Below are 21697 nucleotides of genomic sequence, written 5' to 3'. Positions count from 1 at the left end.
AGAAAGATCAGAAGGATAAAGAAAAGGTTGAAGTGCTTCATGTAGAGATACAATGTGAAAATTCTTATGCAAAAGCAGCATAAAGCAGGCTCTCCTGATTTATAGCACATGCAGTTTTTCTAAGAACGCTATATATATATGTATGTATATGTACACCTGTTGGGATATTATATAGTTGAAGAAACATAGAGGCTCTTTTGTTTTCCCTTCTTTTCCTTTCTTCTGACTGAATGTTTGCATTTATTCCAGTCCTTTGAGAGTAGGTGCATCTATGAGCATATATAACTCCTAAATGGGCATCTGCAACTAAAGTTCAGTTCAGCACATCTCTAATCAAGTTATTCTCTGTGAGCTTAAAACTGCTGCAGCTGGGACATGCCATAGATTAAATCTCAGTGTCTTCCAGTGTGTCCTGCATGCAGCAGGACCACACAGGTCTCATTCTTGATCCAGGTGTTTTGAGGCTGTATTGACAATCCTGGAAATACCTACATTTCCTAACCGAAGAAACTAGAAAGTTATTAGAAAGAAAACTGCAAGTCCTTTATACTGGTGAGTTAAAAGTATGTAATATTGACAGTTCTGGTTGTTGGTATTTTGTTACACTCTTTTTTGTAGTAGTATTTAGGTAAGGATTTTGAAATTGTCCTTCTAGTTTTAGAAGAAGATTTTTGTAATTTTTGCTACTGTTCAGTTTATTCTTCCAGTATTTCACAGAGATACTAGTATTACCTATTAATAATAATCCTCAATAATGAGTTGTGAGTTTTGCCTTTATCTTTAGAATTTTGACAGGAAAAAAATATTTATCTGTCTGGTTTCTGACCCATCTTTTGCAGTAATACACCTTAAGTCCAATCACAAGGATATTTTAAATTTGCCTTTTGATCAGATGGAAGTAGAGCTCACTGTAGATCAAGTGATTAGCTGAGGGCTCTTCTGTAATTTTCTCAGAAATTTTTCTGGTTGAACTTCTTTACCATTTAAAGGCTATTTTCAGTTAACTGCATTCAAGTGTAGACCTCTAGTTCAGCATCCCTTTATCAGAATAGCGACATCAGTGTAGTTCTGTAGCAGGGGGAAAAAAAAAAAATCTGCAGATGCCGATGTATCAATTGTACATACTCATAGAGACACCTATTTCCAAAGGACTGGAATACATGCAAACACTTGTCTGATGACAAATATTGACTAGGAAACTAAAATGTTGTTCTGAGCTCCAGTAAATATTTCTTGATGCACAGTGTGAGAAAGTTTTCTTGTCTATGCCTAATATAGCTTTACAGAGTGTGTGGGAATTAGCGAGGTGGCTTTTCATAGTGTGAAAAAGGAAAGTCCTTTTTTCTGCTGAAACACGTTTGAGCTAAATAGCAACACACATCAACTTCTACTAAAAGAGGTGGCAGCGGACTATAGAAACCACCCTAGAAGGTCTTTTTATTTTATGAGAGAAATCCTAGATACCAGGGATCTACGAATGTGGGCATCCCAGCGACCCTGTCCATCGGGACCACTGAAGAGATTCGATTTCTGAGCTCTGGTGCTGGCTGAGCCGCTGCGGCGGCGGGGGCTTCCAGGCTGGACTCGGACCTGGACCGGAGCCGAACCGGGGCTTTCGCCGGCTGGTCAGGCGAGGTGCGCTCCTGGCTGCCCCGGCGAAAGGGCCGGCAGCTCGGTCTGGTTCCGCCCGAGAGAAGCGGGAGCCCCTGCCCAGGGAGGGAGGGGGCGCGGTGACGGCGAGGTGCTGCGGGAGAGGCCGGCGCGGTGGCCCCGGCGGCCGCAGCCCCGCATCCCCCGGCGGCCGCGGCGGGGCCGGGCGGGGCGGGGGGCACAGCCCACCCCGGGATGGGCCGGGCAGGGCAGCGGGCGGCGGCCCCGGGAGCCTCCGCCGTGGGCAGATCGGACAAAGGCTTCCAGGAGAGGGAGTGGCAAGCGGCCGCCCAGCCCTCGGCGGGCTGCGGGCGGGTCGGTGCCGCCGGGACGAGAGGAGAGCAGACGAGACAACTTCCCCAGGGGCACGGGGGGCCCCAGGAGGGCGGCGGCAGCGGCTCCTGTCAAAAGGAAGGGGCTCTCCCGTGCCGCTGGCTGCTCCCCCGAAGGTGGCGGCGGGGAGGGGAGGCGGGGGAGGAGCCGGGCTCATCCCCGGGCGGGCGGCGGCCCCTCCACTGCGCCAACCTGCAGGCGGGCTGGAGGCGGCAGCCCCGCCCGGCCTCGGCTGCCGGGGCCGCGCCGCCCCTCGCCTCCGTCCCGGGCAGAGCCGCAGGCAGCCGCTTCCCGCTGCGTCGGTCCTGGACTGCAGCTTCCTGGCGGCCAGGGCAACAAGCAGCGGCATCTTGGAGCGTCTTCTTTCCCGAGTGCCCCTTCATCTCTCCCAGCCCGCTCCTCTCTCGTACCTGCAGCCTTTCTTTCTCCCTCCACTCCTACCTTTTCTGCTTGTCTCCCCCTTCTCTTACCATTTTCTGGTTTTAAGGGGTTTTTTGATTTCCTTCTCTTTCTTCTTCCCCCATCCTGTTCCCTTTTGGACCATCTTCGTTTAGTACCTCTTAATTTCTTGATTTCTTCTGATTTTTTTCCTTTGGACTTTGCCTTGTCATGTCAAGATGGAAGTCAGGCATGACTGGCTCTCCTCATCCCCCCATGAGGGCTTCGAGCAGATGAGGCTGAAGAGCAGACCCAGGGAGCCTTCCCCAAGCCTCACCAGAGTAGGTGCGAACTTCTACAGCACTGTCAAGCAGCAGGACTACAGTGCCAGTGTCTGGCTGAGGAGGAAAGACAAACTGGAGCACGTAAGCCAGCTTCTTTTCCCCCCCCCCCACTTTTTTCTTTTTTTTTTTTTTTTTTTTTTTTTTTTTTTTAATTTCTAGACCTCTGTCTAGGTACTCTGTTAGGCTGTCTGCCAGCTGGGACTCCAGAAGAAAAGTGTTACTCCAGTAGTTGGGCATGGCGTTTCCCAAATGATAGAGAAAGGAGCTATTTAGAGGTCCCATAGTGGTCAGATCTGAGGTAAATGGGATGTCAGTACTGTTCCAAACTACATGCAAATCTCCTTCTAACTGGAAATATTTTTTTAATGTTCTTGGCTGATGCCTTCTTCTTCTACTTCAGCAAATTCAGCACTGATGTGGGAGGAGAAAGATTGGGATGGTGCAGATGGAGGTTAGAACATTTATCTCGTGGTGATTATAATGTAGTTCTAGAATAGCTTAAAAAATAGCTGGTGGTTGGTTTTTTTGTTTGTTTTGTTTTTAATTTTAGATGTAATTTTCATTCTCCCCCTCCCCCATCTTTTTCTTCTCCATGCATGGGACTTTGAACATACTCTACCTATGTGGGGCTGAGATTTTCTTCAAGACTTTTCTTGCTGCAGCAGTAGTACATGACTTAACTGTGTTTGAGGCCACAATAGGACTGATACTGTGGATAGCTCTAGTGAATATTTTATGAGAATTTAAGGTGCTTCAAAGTGTTCCTGTCTCAGATGATGTTTGAAAGCATTCTTCATGTTACTTGTAACAGAAAGGAAATGGATTGAGATGACCTGCATGCTATGTAAGTTTCCTGAATAGCTTATTAGGTGAAATCCATTGTTAGAGTGTACTGTACAATCAAGGCAGGAAAGTACTGCATTTACAGAGATGCAAAAGAATGTGGATGGGCTTGCATAATGCAACAGTCTGCTATTCTTTACATTAGTGAGTAATTTGCAATCACAGTCACATTGACTTCAAGAGGCACAGGAAAATATTTCTTCTGGTACAGCCACCTCAAGACTCTTTGAATAGAAATGGTCTGATAAGAAGGATAAATTGTCTTTACTACATGAAAATCCTAGATGGCACAGTAGAGTCCTTTGAAGAGGAAACCTGAAAGAAGGTCCTTTACCAAGTAGTTCATAGACTGTAATCCCCCTTCCCCCTAACCTGCAGAGAGTATTTTATCCCTCTTAGTGAAACCTTAAACTTGAGTTGTTTATACTTCTGGGGAAATGACAAGAACTGATGATCTTTTGGAAAGATCACATTTCATATGTTGAGGAAGGTATTTAATTCTGTCTGCCTTTTAACACAATTTTGCCATTCTTCACACTGACAACAAGGCTTCAGTAGTAAGCTTGTAAGTGTTCTCCCATTGTGAATCAAGAATAAAGGCCAGTGCCTTATCTCAGTACAGCTAAAACATTGATAGCACAGAAATCTGAACTGTGTCTTTTGTAACAGATTTTGCTACATGTTGATATCTGTGATCAAATGAATAATTATTAATTGCAGGGGGGATTAATCTGTCAACAGTTTGGTAGCTGAATGGTCAGATACCTGTATATTAAACCTTATCACAATATTATCAGGAAGAAAGAAAATAGGCATTAACTTGTTTAAAGATTGAAAGTGCAAAACCTTTATTTCGTGTGTGGTTTTGTTGCTGTTTTTTTTTTCTTTGGTTGTTGTTATTCCTGTTGTTAAGTCAGTATTTTGTCACAATAGTTGTTTTTAATGTCCCTGCAGCATTTGTGTGAAAAGCTTTCTCTGTAATGCATGTTCTTCTGGGGGTTTCCCTCTCATTTGATGCAGTTATTTTTACTCCCACAGCCTATTTGAACAATGCAATGAGAAAAAAATTGGAGCACTGATGTCCCTTCCTTGCCATAAAATATTTATTTAATTTACATTTATTGTGTCTACCCCAAAGGACACTGATATGCTAACAGCAGATACATGAAAATACTTTTTTTATGGTTTAAGGCAACTGCATTTTTATGATTTAAGGCGACACTTATGAGTATTGTAACAGACAGGCTATTGCATGAATATAAATAAAATGTCTATTTATTTATAAATTCTATTTTGCTTATACTGTTTTAGAGCAAGTTTGTTATTTTTTGTTTTCAGATGAATTTTTGAGGGTTTTGAGTGTTCTCTTGCTAGAGAAGTTATTTTCTACACTCCACTCTTCCACTCCAAGAGACAAACCAATTACTTTGAGATGCATCATTTTGAATGGGATAGTCATTGACATATGATCACTTATGGCCAATAATGAAGATATTTATATCCTCCATCCACCTCACAAAGTTTGCACAACATTTCATTACAGCTCCCTCTGAGATAATCATGTTACTTGAAAGCTGCAAAGAAAATCAAAATCCAAGGAGTGAGCATTCATGGAGGCACTGAATTTAAAAGTATGTAATCCCAACCTTGATGCTGTACAATGACAGGCTAGGCAGAAGAGGGGTATATAGTAAGTCAAGGTACCCATGAACACATTTTGAAGTCTCATATGTACTCTTTCAGCATTGTGGAGGGCATTGAGTTTTGTTTCATTGAAATGATTTCTTAAATTGATTTGAGTTGTAACAGGGATGAAACTGGGCCAGCATATTTTGTTCATTACTCACAGTAAGAACTTGTAGGCCACAGTACGTATTTTATACTGACTTTTTGTTAAAGTGAATAGCCTAACTTAATCACATGCAATGCTTACTAATCCACATACAGTTTGATGGGTTAAAAAACATATTCTGAAGCCAATTTGTATCAAATTGTTTATGTAAAAAGATTCTCAAATATAGAAACAGTTTGTTTCTAGATCTCAAAACTGTAGCAAAGTTGTGGGTTTTGCTCTTGTGTTTTTTGGTTTTAGGCTTTTCTGTATACAGATGTAAATTTGAGGACTGTGGTAAAGAGGTTCAAGAGTGTGGTAAAGAGGTTCAAAATTCAACTACTTTATCTCTTCTGAAAGCACAGAACAAGTTGAGATGCACAAATATGATCGGGTTTCTTTAAAACTGATCAATATTTAATTATTGACTGACCATAGAGGAAGTAAAAATCTGTAACATCCTGCTGGTGTCTTGCTAATTAATTGTTCTTCGAATGGATCTTAATGTAGTGTGGTTCATTGCCTAGCTGTTTTTATAGAACTTTCTTTATCCAAGTAGCAGCAACACAGCTTGTACTATAAAAGATCTGAACATAACCCACCTCTGTTCTTTTGTGAACTCAGATGCTGTATTTAAGACTAAATGAATTTGCTGTAACATGTTTAAGGCCCAATGAGGAGTTTTTGCTGAAGTGAGGCCTCAGGGTACATGCATGCTGTTCCCAGTGTGCTGAAGAGGCATACTGTTAATGGAGGAATTTGCAAGAGATTGAGGAACTCCAACACTGTAGATGTGACCACAGTGATGTTGCAAACATTTGCCTGAAATCCCTGCAGAGCTGAAATTTTTCAGATTCTATGTATTTGCTTCAACTAGTTCCTTTTGCCTCTTCGTGAAATTGTTTGTCTGGTGTTGGAAGTGTTGGACAGAAAACGGATGAGCGAAATATTCTTAAATTCTTCTTTGCATAGTGGTTTTTAAATTTTTTTTTGTTTCTTTCTCTTTGTCTGGTCTTGCCTTATTTAATTAAATGTGAATTCATTAAGATAAAAAGGAGGAGGTAGGGATTGGGGAAAAGTAGCTAATGTGGTAAACTTTAGCTGTTAGGAGTTACTGGGTCTGGTTTAATTTGCAGCAGCTCTCCATCATGTCTCTGCATCCCACAGTAATGATGGTTATTGAATAGCTGCTTTCCTGGTACCTCAGCAAAGAATTCTAGAGAACTTTATTTTAAATAATAAAAGCTTCAAAACTGAACAGATTTCTTTCTAAGCTACAAGAGATATGCTTCAAGCATATATTTGTTTTTGAAAAATACAGTTATTCTTTCTCAAGGATGTAGTGGTAGTCTTTCTCTAATAACATCTAAATTTAATTATTTGCTTAATTATTAAAAGATTTTTAAAAATCTCTTTTAAGAAACTGGTTCAAAACTAGATTCTGGGGAGACCTGTCATCAGGACAGTGTTAATTCCTGGCAATCCTCAGTCTGTTATTTTTGAAGAATCATAATTAGGAGAAGTTATTGACAATTATTGCATCATTTTTTGGGGTTTTTTACTGAAGATCTGATCAGCAGCAAGGGCAATGCTGGGATTTTCTGATTCTAAGTGCTCTTGCTGTTATTTGACCAGTTGATGTTGTTGCTCAGCACACTGCTGTGCCTTGGCAGCATTGCTACCCAGGGAGAAGAGTGGCCATGAGGTACAGGGATAGCAGTGTCACTTGGTAGCAGAGGCAGATATCTAATATGCAACTGTTAGGCTTAAGACAGTTTACAAAAGTGCCTGACAAGCGTGACCAGAATATTTCTCAGAGCTGCATGAGCAGATCATAAATAAAATATAGCTTTAATTCACCTGTCATAATACCTTTCTAAAAGTTGAAATTCCAAATCCCATTTTGCCAGTTCATTTTTATTATTCAAAAATTAGTAAGTCTGTTAGGCAGCTTTTGTTTTTCTCTTCTTTTTTTATGATGCTGGAAATTCTTAACAAAATCATTGTTGGACAGTTTCCAAGTGCACTTCTACTCTTGCATTAAAATTAACAGTAATGTTAAGAGTCATAAGACAGATTTGTAATCTCCAGAAGGATGACAGGAAGACACCATGTGCATAGCTATAGCCTGCAACACCTAAACAAAAAGGTGGACATAGTTTGATGTAAAGCACGTTGCAGGAGTAGAACCCAGTGAAGCCAAATCAGTTGCCGGACAGTGGCAATGGCTTCAGTTTAAGGAAGAATAATGCAAGGACATAAATCAGAATTCAAAAAACATTCCCATATTCCCAAAACAGCCCTAGTCTTGAAATAAATGCAAACAAATGTCTTCTTCTGTGAGTTCATAGAATCACAGACTATCCTGATTTGGAAGAAATTCACAGGAATCATCTACACAGATGATTCACAGGTGTCCTCTGGCCCAGCATAGGACACCCTAAGGAACACACCAAGTATCTGAGAGTGTTGTCCAAACACTTCTTGAACTCTGTCAGGCTGGTGACCACTTCCCTGGGGAGACAGTTCCAGCCCAACCACCCTCTGGGTGAAGAACCTTTATCTAATATCCAACCTAAACCTCCCCTGACACAATTTCAGGCCATTCCTTCAGGTCCTGTTGCTGGTCACCAGAGAAAAGAGCTTGCTCCTCTACTTTCTCTCATGAGGAAGTTGTAGATGGCTTTTGGGTCTCCCCTCAATCTTCTCCAGGCTGAATAATCCAAGTGACCTCAGCCACTTCTGTTTTGGCTTCCCCTCCAGGCCTTTCGCCATGTTCATTGCCCTCCTTTGGACTCACTTTAGGAGTTTTGTATCTTTCTTATATTGTGGCACCCAGAGCTGCACACAGCACTTGAGGTCAGGCCAGAGCAGAGCAGGACAATCCCTTGCCTTCCCTGACCAGTGATGCTGTGCTTGCTGCACAGTTGTCAGTCTTTTGTACTAGGCAGGTATAAATAATTTGTCATCTGCAATAATGTTAGGTACCAAAGTGAATGGCTTGTGCCATGTAGGAAGGTGCATAGATGGGGAAAATTCAGAGGGTTCTAGAGAATTAGTTTCCTATATTTGAACCTTTTTGATGGTGTAGTTGCAGATTCCAAATATCTGTCTGGTCCTGGAGATATCTATATTTAGGTTTCGTCATTTAAACCAAAGGAACAAACTCAATTAAGTTAGAGGGATTTGGGCTTTTTCTCAACAGGAGACTGGTATGTGGATTGCCTGCCTGGAGCAGTGGTACTTAGCATGAGTTGTGATTCTTGCTGAAGTAGTAGCATGCAGTTTGCTTCACTGCTGACAGACTGTGTGTGGAGGGGAATTTTTATGTCGAAATGCCGATTTCTTTGCAGGTGTCTTTCTCCAGTAATGTTCTGTAGACAAACATAATTAGAGAAAATAAATGTTCAGAAAAGTGGAAAAAAGGGACCAAAATAATTGAGCAGTGTTGGAAAGTACTGATTAACGTTTTAGAGGAAAAAATAGAAAATGTTTTCTTTTGAAAGTGGTATGGGGAATTTCAAATCCTGAGTGTAGTTACCACACACAAAAGTAATTTTGTGTTGCAAAGCAGTGAAAATATGATACCTAATAGTATTTTTTCTCTTTTTAGTTGCAGTGGGTTAACCTTGGTTTTCTGCCAGCTGCTTACCAAGCCACCCTCTCTTTCCCCTCCTCAACAAGGGGGAGAACATGAGATGAAAAATTTTTTAGCTTGAGATAAAGATGGAGAGATGACCAATTACTGTCACAGGCAAAACAAACTCAATTTGGGGAAAATTAATTTCATCTCTTTCCAATTAAATATAGGATAGGATAGTGAGAAACAAGGACAAGACTAAAATCACCTTCTTTCCTCCTCCCCATTTTCCCAGGCTCAGCTTCAGTCCTTTATTCTTGAATCTTCACCCTCTTTCCCATCAATCCCCCGAGTGGCACAGGATATTGGGAAATGGGGGCTGCAGTCAGTTCATAACATTTTGTCACTCCTTCTTCACAGTTCCCTGCTGTGGTGTGGGATCCCTGCCGTGGGATATAGTCCCTGTCAAATTGTTCCAATGTGGGTCCTCCACACAATACAGCTCTCCAGAAACTGTACCAGCATGGATCCTCCCTATGGGGTGCACTCCAGGAATGGACTGCTCCAGCATGGGCCCCCCATGGGCTGCACTTCCTGCTCCTTTTTGGGCTCTCCACAGGCTACAGCTTCCTTCAGAGCACATCCACCTGCTCTGGCATGGCTGCAGTGTAGATAGCTGCTCTGCCTGCTCTGGTGGGGTCCCCCATGGGCTGCAGGGGGACAACCTGCTCTCTTTGTGGGCAGCAGCAGAATCTCTGCTCCAGCACCTGGAATGCCTTCTTGCTGTTCTCCTTCACTGACCTTGGTGTCTGCAGGGCTGTTTCTCTCGCATTTTTCTTGCTCCTCTTCCATAGCTCCTGGGCAGCAGGTTTTTTTTTCCTTATATGTGTTATTGACAGAAGCACCAAGCAGTCCTATTGATGGATCCAGCTTTGGCAAAGAGCAGATTTGTCATGGAGCCAGCTGGAACTGGCAGTGTCCAGCATGGGGCAGCCACTGGTCTCACAGAGGCCACCTCTGCATTGTCCCCTTGCCCCCCCAAAACCAAGCCATGTAAACCAAATACGCTAATCCTAGGAGCAGCTCTTCATTCTGTGGTGTATGAGAAAATCATTAAACATTTTGTTAATTTAACACGTCAGTTCTGATGATTTCAACATCAGTCACTTTCAAAGTCCAAATCTTTAAAGCTGAATTTAAAATATTTGAGAGGCATTTTCACTATAGCAAGCTTAATTTATAGTGTCTGACTTTATGCTGTTTCACAGGAATACAAAATAAAGATTCAAAGTTGCTCTTAACATTAATTTTTATATGCGTATCTATATTAATTTATAATTTAATTCAGCCTATTCAAGACTTCTTAGCAATGAAGATTTCTGGTTTCTGAAAAAAGACATCTATCTTAGTCTACCTTTCTTTCAGATCTTAATTTCAGTGTAGGTATAGGAAAAGTGCTTTCCCCTACTTTTCTTGTTCTAATGCTACCAGCATTAAGGAAAATCCAAATTATTTTTTTTGCTACTGTCATCCTTTATTTAAAAGTGTTTACCATCTTTGTTTAAGCATTTTGAAAAAGAAGCTGCAGAAACCTGCAACTTAATCTCCTTGTCTGTTACACAACCAAATACTCTGCAGTCTTCAGTAATTTGGTCTTGTAGCTGACCATTGACTGTAACACATCTAAGGGTAGTAGGAGTACTTAAAACACAAGGAGAATTATGCTTCATGAATATCTCCTCACAAATGCTATCACTTCACTGTCTGTAGACAGTGCCCAAAGAAGCTAGTTGCTATGGCTGGTTGTGTGTTAAGCTTAGGGCTTCTTCCATTCCATAAGCAGGAATGCTAAAATACTGAAGGTAAAATAACTTTACCAGACTATCAGAAGGATGGAAACAACTGGCCAGCTCATGCCAATGATTAATAAGCCCTGCTTTATTGCCATTCACGATGGGAAATCATATACTCTTCATTGTTCCTGAAAAAGAAAGTCCTATGCTGGCAGTAAACTCTCTTGATCTGTCTCTCCTGATGGAATGTTTTCTTGAGGCGCAAGAGATGGGTTTCTAACAGCCCACCTCTTGCTTTGCTTTTTTTGTAACATTATTTCAGGTCTGATTTACATGCCTTTTTATGGTTTCGTTACTGAGAGGAAAAAAAATAGTCACCCTGCTAATGTCTTACAAGGTCCATATATTCATATACACCAAATAGCTCCTCTGTTGTATTTCAGAGTCTGAAAAAAGATTTCTTTAAATTAAATTTGGATGGAATTTTTAAAATTTTTGCACTCCTAGATGACAGCTGGTAGGGCGAAAAAGTGTAACATTAATTTTCCCATGCAGTGACAATCCTCTAATGTCTGTAAGATTGTGTAGTCTGAGTGGACAATCGAGTTGTTTTCAACTTGCCTTTCATGGTTTCTGGGAACAAAAGTAGATTACTTGAGGACCTATCTCTGCTAGGCAATAAGTGTGTGCTGGGATCCATATTCCCTGAACAGCCAAGTCCAGGATGTGTGCTGCTGCTTGCTTGAGACCTGCCTGCCCATGTGGCAGAGAGGAGCTGGGTGTGTCCCTCGGTGCTCCCTAGCCTGGTGGGGATGCAGTTGATCCATTCATTGAGAAATGAGGCACTCGCAGTTTCCCTGGTCATTTGTGTTCAAGAGAAGGCAGTTAACCCAGTTAAACGTTGCGGCTGCTTGTGGCAGAGTGGCCACTCAGCTAAAGAAATGTGTGCAGGAAGTTGGGAGAAACTCAGAAATTCGGGCGGGGGAAGAGAGGAACTGAATAATACATTGGTGCCTGTTAAGTGAGCTGATTTAATCAGAAAATATTTTTTATTAGATTGGAAACTAATTCCTAGGGTTTGTTTGAGTGCTTATCCATCAAAACTTAGTCTAATTTTTTTTTTTCTTAATAGGATTTGCTCCTCAGAATTCTTTAACTTTTATAAAGGCTTTCCAAATATAACATAGGATTTGAATATTTTTATAGGGATTTGTCTTCTTTTGTTTTGATCAATGCACTGTGAATTTGACTGTGTAGATAGCATCTAGCTCTGGACAAAGAAATATGAGAGTGGTATTTTTAGTAATACTACTTTGGCTTGCTCTCTGAAGATGAAAAAAAAAATCCCTGTTTTTCCCCACTTTTGCACAACCTGTAAAATCCTCTATGTGCTGTATTTGTAGATGAATAAAGTGTATTTTATTAATTTCTCATCTTAAAACCAAAATTTTGAGAGAGCTTAGGAAGTTTCATTTTTGGCTGTATGATGTCAACATAATCAGCAGCTTGTTTTGTAACTGATAAAGTTGTTGCAGCTCATTAATACCAGTCATTCTATTTTTATTTTTGTTGCTATTCATGTATATCTATTTACAGTTGTAATTAAAAATTTAATGGAATAAAAAAGCTCATGTATTTGAGAATTGCTGCTAATAAAACAAATAGTGATTTAGATAATTCTTGGCATGCTGATACATTAAATAGGCTGGATTTCCCCAAGGCATTTTTAACTGTTTGGAGCAGAACCAAATGTGGAGAAGTGATGAGATAGTGATAGTGACCAACTTAAAATTTGTGCCACTATTGTTACTGCAGGAAAGGCATATGTACTTGGGGTTGTACTCTCACTTAGTTTTCTAAAAGGCAGTTTATGCTGTAAAAAACCTGCCCCAATGAGCAGATTTGTATTTGTTTTGAAACACAGGAGTGTGTAAAAGTTAATAAGGTCTTCAGCACTTCCAGCCACAATAAACATGCCTTACTCTGCTTTTCATGTTGCAGAAATTCTGCTGCTGTCCGTTAAGTTTTATGACTGATCTTTTCTAGGCAGTTTTTTGGTTTGTTTTGTTGTTTGTTTTTTTTTGATCAGGGAATATGCTTTATGGGCTGAACAAACTTCAGGTGTTACCTCAGTGGAGGCTATTTGCTGAGAATGGTGTTTAAGGTGACACTATTTCCTAAATGCAGCTTGTGCTCTTTTGTTTGATCTCGTTCCAAACCACTATCCATTGACTTCATTACTATGGATTCAAGTTGTATATGAGCTCCTTGAGAGAAGACTGTAAAGACTGTACATCAACTTGGCTGTCATGGATTTAGAGCTAAAAACCAAGCTCAGTATCTCATGCTAAGCAGTTGGAGGAAAAATTTGTCTTGGAATCCTTACCTTTTCCTGAGCTTTTAAGTCTCTGGATCTTCAGGCTGGTTGCTGTGTAAATTTTTTGAGAACACTTTGCACTTAGCCCAGGGCTATCAGAAGAACAGAAGGCATCCTAATATAACAGAAGGGATGTAAGAAACTGTAATATTTATGTGAATATGAAAAATTTATATAGATCCAGTTGTTCACCATTTAAGCCCACCTTAAGGTGTTTCAGAAGGGAGAATATACAAGTAAGTCAGGTGGGTGCTGGGTGCATGTGAAAATGCAACTATGTGCCAAGAGTAATGAATGGGTATCTTAAGAAAACTCAGCAAAACAAGCTACCTGGGAAATTATTTCTTTGTTCCTCAGTAGAATATTTCTGTCCTTCTTTAGAAAATGTAAGTGAAAAACAGTGCTGATCATGCTGAAAAGCAAATCAAACCTAAACTGAAATATAATTTCAGATTAATGATAGCAGGTATAATCTGTTTTCATGTTTTGTGCTAATTTAAGTGGAAATGTGCACCTGCTTCAATGGTAATAATTGGAGGGAAAAAAGATAACAAAACCACCAAAACATACATATATTTTGCACACCATATCTTCCCTGGGTTTTTTACACAAGGTGCATTGCAGAACATGGCATGTGATACTAGAACAAGGCTGTGGATTTGTTAGAGGAGTTTGTTTGCCTCTTGTGAAAAATTAATTAGATGAACAAATAGAAGAATATCCATTGGAATGGCTACAATAAAGATGGGGACTCGTGTCAGGTTCTGCTATTTCCCCATAGTTATTTGTTAGAGAAGACCCATGAGCTTGTATTCCTGGAATATTAAAAAGAAACACAAGTGATATGGGGTCTTTTAGAAATTCTTGTGGCTTTCTGGCAGCTACTGACAGAAATTGGCCTGTTTAGTCTCTTCCTGGGTAGTGATAAAATAGCCAGCATAGAAAAGGTTGGGAAGATAAGTGAAATGAAATAAGTTAGAGCTAATGCTCTGTCAGTTTGCTCTAGGGCTGGAACAGCTCTAACAACCTTTGCAGTACAGTGGGTGGGGATTTCTGTCTTCTCAAATAGAAGTTGATGTGCATTGGTAACCCTGTGCTACCCATTTGCTATTACCTTGTGGGATAAAGTGTTACAAAGGTTTCAAGCCAATGGGTTGGCAGAGAACAGACTGTTTTCTTTCTTCCCCTGAATCAGTACATTCCATAACTTCTTCCTCCTTATTAAAGAGTTGTCTTAGGCCTGCAGCCATGTGTTTAGTCCTATAAGCTCTAATACTGAAAGCAGCTTTCTACTTTTGTCATCTTGGAAGCCTTGTGGAAAACTAGTTTCTCTCAGTTTTCAGCAGGATACATAGTGCTAAATTCGGGTAGGATATTGATACTTGTAGCATCATTTAGATGTGGCTTCAGTCATGGTTTAAAGTGTTTGCTGAACTGTATAAATTCTCTGTGTATCTTTTCATGGAAAACCGGTATGTTGTGTGACATCTGACTTTTGCTGTTGACTAGGTAGAGAGTTGTTTGGAGTCATGCACGTGCATAAGTGCTGCATAAAACAATATGGGATGAAGTATATTAAATTCTGCTTCCCTTTTTAGATCCTTGAAAAGATGCATCTTTTGAGTAACTCCTATTACATCAATAAAGACTACATAACTCCCCTGGTTAGTGCAATGGATGGGATGGTTCTAAGAAAAGATGACTAGAAAATTAATTTAAAAACAAGCAGATAAAAAGGTCACTGATGAATGAAACCCAAACAATTTCGAAATTATTTGCAATTTTAAACTATTTTTGAGTGACTTATTTGTAGAATGTGAACCAAATCTATGATGCTGAGGACTGATTGGTGCTTATTTGGAATGTTGTGAGCATCAAAATACATCAATACACCAAATGCTGTTTTCAGGCTTTTACAGTGTAAACAATTTATTGTTTGAATAACAATTCCTTTATGTATAGCATGAAACAAAACCCTTAAGTGTTTTGGAAAATGTTACCCTTTTGAACAATGCAATTTCCTTTGCCAGTGTGAGCTACTGTCCCTGCACACTTTTCTTTCAATTCCCCATTGGGGTTGTGGCAGGCAGCTAACCCCTTCTGTGTTACTTTATCCCATTTTCTGCAATATTGTTCTCTCTAAGCCTTTTTGTCATGGCTTAGCTGCATCAAACTCCTGCTGTGGAAAACTGGAATGTGCCCCACTGTATTCTCTGGCTCTTTGTATATGGTCTTAATGCACATCAGCCTAAATCAATTTGTTTCTGCTACCATAAGGTAACTGAGACCTTAGTCTGCTGGAAATTTCAATTTTTAAAAAATACTTTTTTTTTAGTTTGTGCACTTTGTTCCTCTAGTGTGTGTCTGTGCTAGGGCTCTTCCAGGCATTCTGTTTGTCTTTAAATAACTGTTGCTCATATCCATTTTTTACAAGACACTGTGTTGCACAACTGTTCCCCTTTTTACTTCTCCAAGGTTCAGTTTACCTACCCAAGGCCCTTCCTTGTTTTTTAATTTTTTCCTATTGATATCAGCTCATCAATTCTTTCATGGTGCTTATTTTTAAACTATTTTTCTTTATTCTCTTGTCTCTATACTCTTGCTCTGTCATCACAAACTCCTCTAACAAACCCACAGCCTTGTTTTAGTATCACATGCCATGTTCTGCAATGCACCTTGTGTGAAAAACCCAGGGAAGATATGTTGTGCAAAATATATGTAGGATTTGCAATAATGCACTTCTCTTACAAGGTTTATACATAATTTTGGCTCTGGCAGAGCAACACTTTTTGAAGTTCTTAAGTGATTGAAACTCATAAATCCCAAATATGCACTTCTGAAAACCCTGAAGTTGCAAGGAAGATGGAAGTTTCTGAGTTGTGAGTGTGAGTTGGCTGACAGCCTTGCAAGTGTGGTCTATGGATCTGGTAATATAAAAGGCAATGATTACATGAAGAGCAATAAAACTTTTCACCACCAGCGTGACTTCGTCGTGTCAGCCAACAGCATATTCTTTCTTTTCTTTAAGTAAATAAGGGCTCTAAAATTTTTTATGTGCAGAGAAATACAAGCAATTGTACCTTTGTGTCTTGAAAGGGATGAAGAAGTTGTTTCTTGTTAATATGGAATCTGTTTTTCAAGTGATTGTACATTTATTTCTGTTTTTCAGCAATAGAAAAGTGCATCTTTTCAAGTTAGTTTGTGCAGGTAGTAATTAGGATTTTCTCTGATCAAGTGAGAAATTTGTAGCAGATGTAGAAATACTTGTTTATTATAGAAGTACCACTGTATAGTAGTACCTTCTGATTTACAGGCTATGGTACCTAAGACACACATGAAGTACTTAAAATTTTTGTACATTTTAGCTCTCAGGTTACCACTGTATGTTGTATTTTTGTTGTTTGGGGTTTTTTTAATACATTGCTTAAATAAGGGGGGGTGAGGAGTATGGTTTTTTTGAAAGGCTGTAAAATCCCTTCTTGTTTGGACTAAATCTGGTTGTTGTATTTAAGCTAATGCTTTCTATGATTTCATTTTTTTTGCTAAAAGTCTCTCCCTAACAGCTGTTTGCATTTTGGGTTTTTAAAATGTGTGTTTCTCCAGCATTTGCAAGATTAAAAATGTTTTATAAGAACCTTTGGGAATTTACTTTGCTTTGTTTATTTACTTAATGATTCTGTGTGGCATCAGATGTTCTTGGTTTATTTCTGGGCATTATTAATTTTTGATAACATATCTGGCTAATTTATTCAGGATCATAGTGTGGAACTCCTGACTTGAGTAGAACAGCTTGATGAGGAACCAGTTACTGATGGGTGTTCAATTGTTACCACCATGAAGGAAACAGCTTCCCAAAACACCATTCAAGATCATAATTGCGTGTCTAATTTGAGATATGATAATGGAGATGTAGTCTGAAAACAGCAAAGCTCCTGGTAGTGGCCTCTCTTCTGTGAGTTACTTTGGTTTTACAGTAGCTTGTTCTAGCTCTGCCTAATTAACTTAAATTTCTATATATGTGCATACTTTTAACTATTGAGCATGATATTGTAACAGTTAGCTTTGTTTAGTTGTATTTATTGCACATTTATTATTCATCGTGTGGCTTTCTTCCTTTAAAAAAAAACCAAAACGGTGGATTGGCAGCAGAAGGAAGGTTCTCTTGTTATGTTGTCCTGGCTGCTCTGCTGTGAAGGGAGAGATGAGTGATTTTTGAAAGCAACTGAGCCATGAGGCCCAGAAAAACTTTTAAGGTGCAGGTGGGGCAAGCAGAGAGGGAGAGGAACAATGAAGCTTGAAGAAAGCAAGGGAAACCATAGGCGGAAGATTGCTGAGAGGAGCAGAGAACTTGGTTGTAGGAGTACACAGAAAGATGGAAGCTCTTTTAGGATTCTGGAGTGGAAAACATGATTGTTCAACTCAACCTTTGAAAGCTTTTGACTTGGGTATCCAAATCAGAGGAAAAAACCTGCCGTGCAAGATGAGAGGGCAAAAATCTGGTTTTTTCAGATCTTTCTATGCAGTAGGGTGAGTTCTGGATTCTGTATTAGCTTAGTACTTTTGTGCAAGCAGTTACAAATAGAGTTCTGTAGGTTGGTGTTTTTTCCTTCTTGCTGTTTGGTTTTGTTTCTTCTTCTGCTATACTCACAATGGCAGACGCGCTGATTTCCCCTGAAGTCTCTGCCAGAAATGAAGCTCCATCATGAATCTCCACATACAAACTGGCCAAATATTGCAACAAGACAAAAACAGCAAAAGAAACTTTTGTGATTGAGTCCTTGGAATAGAGGGCTCTAAAAACATACATAGATGTTGATGCAGAGATTGATTTTCTTTTTTCAATGTAATTGGTATCATGAACACTAGTATTTTCCTGAGACATGTGGAGTCATTGGCTCATTGAACTAGCTTCTGTTGCACACCTTTAAGTGAGGGATGTGGAAGCTACAGAAACCACCAAAAAGGGGAATATTACATATTTAGAGTGAATAGGGGTCACTCTTACTTTCTACAAGCTGGGGACATTCTAATTGTGAGTTAATTTTATCAAAGTCGTAATGCATCTGACAAGTTCTTTAGGATTTTCTGTTGGTTAAAATTATTTATTTGCAATTTGCTGTGTATGATTGGACACAAAGATGCTGTCTTCACCTTGCTCTCTATTTTTTATATTTTCTGTTTGTAGAGAAGACACATGAGTAATTTCTAGATGGCCATATGAACCCTTTAGACATAAGTCTTTCCAAATGTACATTTGCACAAACATTTCTGAGGTGAGTTTTTATTCAACCCTAAAAAAAACTCATTCCAAAGTTTGTATGTATGGATGTCGCCTGAAAACAGAGGTAAAACATAATCGTCTCACCTTATTTGTTTAAACATACTTATTCTGAGATATAGGATTTTTGGTTTCTTGCTGTGGTCTTCATGTCAGGCAGGTTGCCATTTATTTATGTAAAGATTCAAGCAGTTTTCATACCACTTTGCAAAGAAAAACTACATTAAAAGTAGAATTCCTTTCTGAGGACTCTAAAGCAAAGATTACAGAAATTAACTAATAGTTTTTCTTTGTTATTCCCTACCATATAGTCTGCAAGGTAGTTGTTCTACTTGAAGCATGTAGGAAGAACAATGCAGTCACTTCAGTCATGATTTTTTCCATGTCAATAACCCATTACATGCTATGACTAGTCTCCATTTGTCATTTGAGTGATAAAATTGTCTTTCTGAGAGTTGAAATGCCTCCCTTTCTATTGTGTGTCACAAGCACTTTCACTTGATGAGGGAAACAGGAGTTGATGTTGATATTTCAGATAATCAGGAAGCTTTTATTTTCTTCCTTCTTCTCCTATATGTTGTGGGACAGGAAGATATAAAGAGTACAGATAAGAACATCAGGTCTAATGGGGAAATGTGTTTTATGACCTGGACCTGCCTCCAAATACAGTATCAATGCCACATATGGCAATAGTAAGAGTTTCAATTCTTACATTACTTTCACTAAGTTTGCCTTTTCAATAAAATTAATTGTTGGTTGCAGATAAAAAGCATTGGATTTTTGGGAACTTGAAAATAATACCAGTTCTTTCATTTTCTCTCAATCCTAAATTCCTGACTATGTATGCATCCTAATGGACTAATTTCAGAGGGAGGGGAAGGTATTATTTGAAGTCCAACCTGTTTGCAAAAAGTTTTTCAACAGTCTTAGGAAGCTGCATTTTCCCCTATGAAGGTGTGGATTTTAAACCGGCCTTTTCCTTTTGTCTCATCTTTTGGGATCTTAAACATAAGACTAGTTTATTTTCTTTAATATTCTAGAGGCAGTGGCAGATATCTTGTTCTTGTGGACCTCAAGAGAAGTTATATACCACTTAGAGTACCTGTTGTGAGCTTTTTTAAAGTTTTTGTTAACTGATTTAATTTGGTGTGACTTCTAGAGTCTGTGGTGTTGTGACACCACTGCAACCTTTTATACTCGTAGGATTATATGGGACACTGCCAGAAGCCTTGCCAATGTCCAGCTATGCAATATGATTGCTTTCCTCTTGTCCACGGAGTTCACAGTCATACCACACAGAAGGCATTCAGGTTAGCTGAATACAATTTGCTGTTGGTAAATCCAGGTGATGTCCACATCATCTTCATCACTTGTTGTCTTCTCTCTTCAAGTATGAAAAGTCTGGCCTCTCAGTCTGGCCAATTCCTGAGCTTGACCTCACTTTGAATGTGGGAAATGTTTGCCCATTTCCAACTCTAATAAAGAAGTGAGTGTAATTTCTCCCTTGCACCTGCTCTTAAGTGCACCTGGCTATTATCTTTCTGGGATTACTCCCAAGGCAAGCTGTCTGCAGTTAGGCTGACTGTAACTTTCCTTGAGAGATTTCAAAACATATTCGTGACTACTTCTTTTTGTAGTAGAGAAAAAAGTATCTAACAATAGAAGTACTTCTTTGAGAATCAAAATTTTGACCCAGTTTCCTCATATGCCAGAAGTTTCTTCTGTTGCAAAGTTAGCTTTGCTTAGCTTCCCTGAATTTTCCAGGAAAATGGCTAGTCTTTGAAAGAGTGATGGAAATGAGCAGAGAAAGTATTATTCAATTTTCACTTTATTATGCTTTTATATTCAGTTTCTAGATTCAGTCTCTTGAAGTCGGCCTAGTGTAAAGAAATGTTTTGGGCATAGCCAGGGAATAAAATCTCAGGACAGGATCTCAGGACTACTCCTTTTAAAGATAGAGTGGAAACAGGTTTTGTGTTTTTCTTGTGACCTTGGACAAGGTACCATGCTCTTCCTGCAACTTGTTTCTCTCTATGTATAATGGACTAATAGCATTACTCAGCTTTCTGTAAGGGTTCTGGGGATGTATCCAGTAAAGATGATAAAAGATACTTCTAGAAAAGTTGTAAACCATGTGAATAGTCACCAGCTCACCAGAATAGATGGTACACTGGAAATTTTAGATGCAGTTTTAAGCATGTGTCCTCTGCAGATTGATAATGAAATGGAGTTGGCCACATTCCTTGTGTTGCTCCTGGTCATCTTGTGGCCAGAGGCTAAGATGATCAACTTGCTGACTTTTATTGAGAGTTTAATTAGTTTTCTTGCCAAATAGAATTGCTTACTTTCTTTCAGATAGGTGAAATGATCTAGCATTCATGTTGCTGAAGAGTGAGCAAATTTGATGAAAAGAAGGGAGCAGGAATGTGAGAACAGGAGAAAAACTGATCATAAACCTCCCTTTTGATGGTTGTTTGAAATGCAAAGCAATTTGCCATCTTTAGAGATGTGTTTGACTTTATCTTGGCCTCACACAGAGTATGCTTTTTGGTCTCTTTTTTTTTTCAGAGTAGGAACCTGGATGGATGGCTGTGGCAGGCTATTGCAATACACAATGATATTTGAGGACAAATTACTTCAATTACTTGTTTGTTCCATGTCGATATCAACATTAGCCATTAAGCAATTAGCTTTCATAAAGTGAAATTTGACTTACCCTAATCTAAAAGATAAAATATTTCCCAAAATGACAGGACTAGGTGATTTTTGTAGACCTGCCTTCTGACTTTTGAGGTAGGGCTCTGATGTGCTTGGGACTTTTTGAATTTACAAGATGTGTCCTCACTGCATTGTGGAACTTGGGGCTAAGAGCAAATTGAAGCATATAATTGTGTTCTGACAGGTGGAAACTTAAATGCTATCATAGTACTTTTTAGCATTTTGCTAGAGCTCCTTCTTAGGCTTATTTATCTGAACAAGGGCTTTTGTTTGGCTTTAGGGTAAAGGACAGTCTAGGTCCTAGTTTTGAAAGTCAATATTAATATGAACAATTCTTAATAACAGCTGCTTCAGAAAGCCTTAATGTGTTATGCAAGTTCAGATTTCTTGTCTTCTAGCATACTGATTTAGCTATTGTTTCCTTTCAGGAAGGGTGAAACTTTGAGGCATGTGTTATTAGACTTTTTTGATTAAACTTGCCTTGCTAGTACAAATTCATAATATTACTTACCAGTCACTTCATTTCCCACATAAAGTGCTTCTTATCTGTCTCCTTTGAGGAGTGCACTTAT

The 21697-nt window shown here is 39.4% G+C and overlaps 1 protein-coding gene across 1 annotated transcript in view; it reads left to right on the top strand.

Moving 5' to 3' along the window:
• Window positions 1-1894: 1894 nt before the first annotated feature.
• The window catches only part of PLD5 (phospholipase D family member 5), a 176509-nt gene continuing 156706 nt past the window's right edge, over window positions 1895-21697 (top strand). Inside the window, exon 1 of the mRNA XM_071428836.1 lies at window positions 1895-2786. Coding sequence (XP_071284937.1) covers window positions 2601-2786 — 186 coding nt within the window. The 5' untranslated portion in view covers window positions 1895-2600. The remainder of the gene's footprint in view (window positions 2787-21697) is intronic.

The sequence above is a fragment of the Agelaius tricolor genome, unplaced genomic scaffold (genome assembly GCF_023055355.1).
Source record: "Agelaius tricolor isolate 1412-34295 unplaced genomic scaffold, bAgeTri1.0.p SCAF_1, whole genome shotgun sequence".
NCBI lineage: Eukaryota > Metazoa > Chordata > Aves > Passeriformes > Icteridae > Agelaius > Agelaius tricolor.
This window is presented reverse-complemented; position numbering and strand designations above follow the sequence as displayed.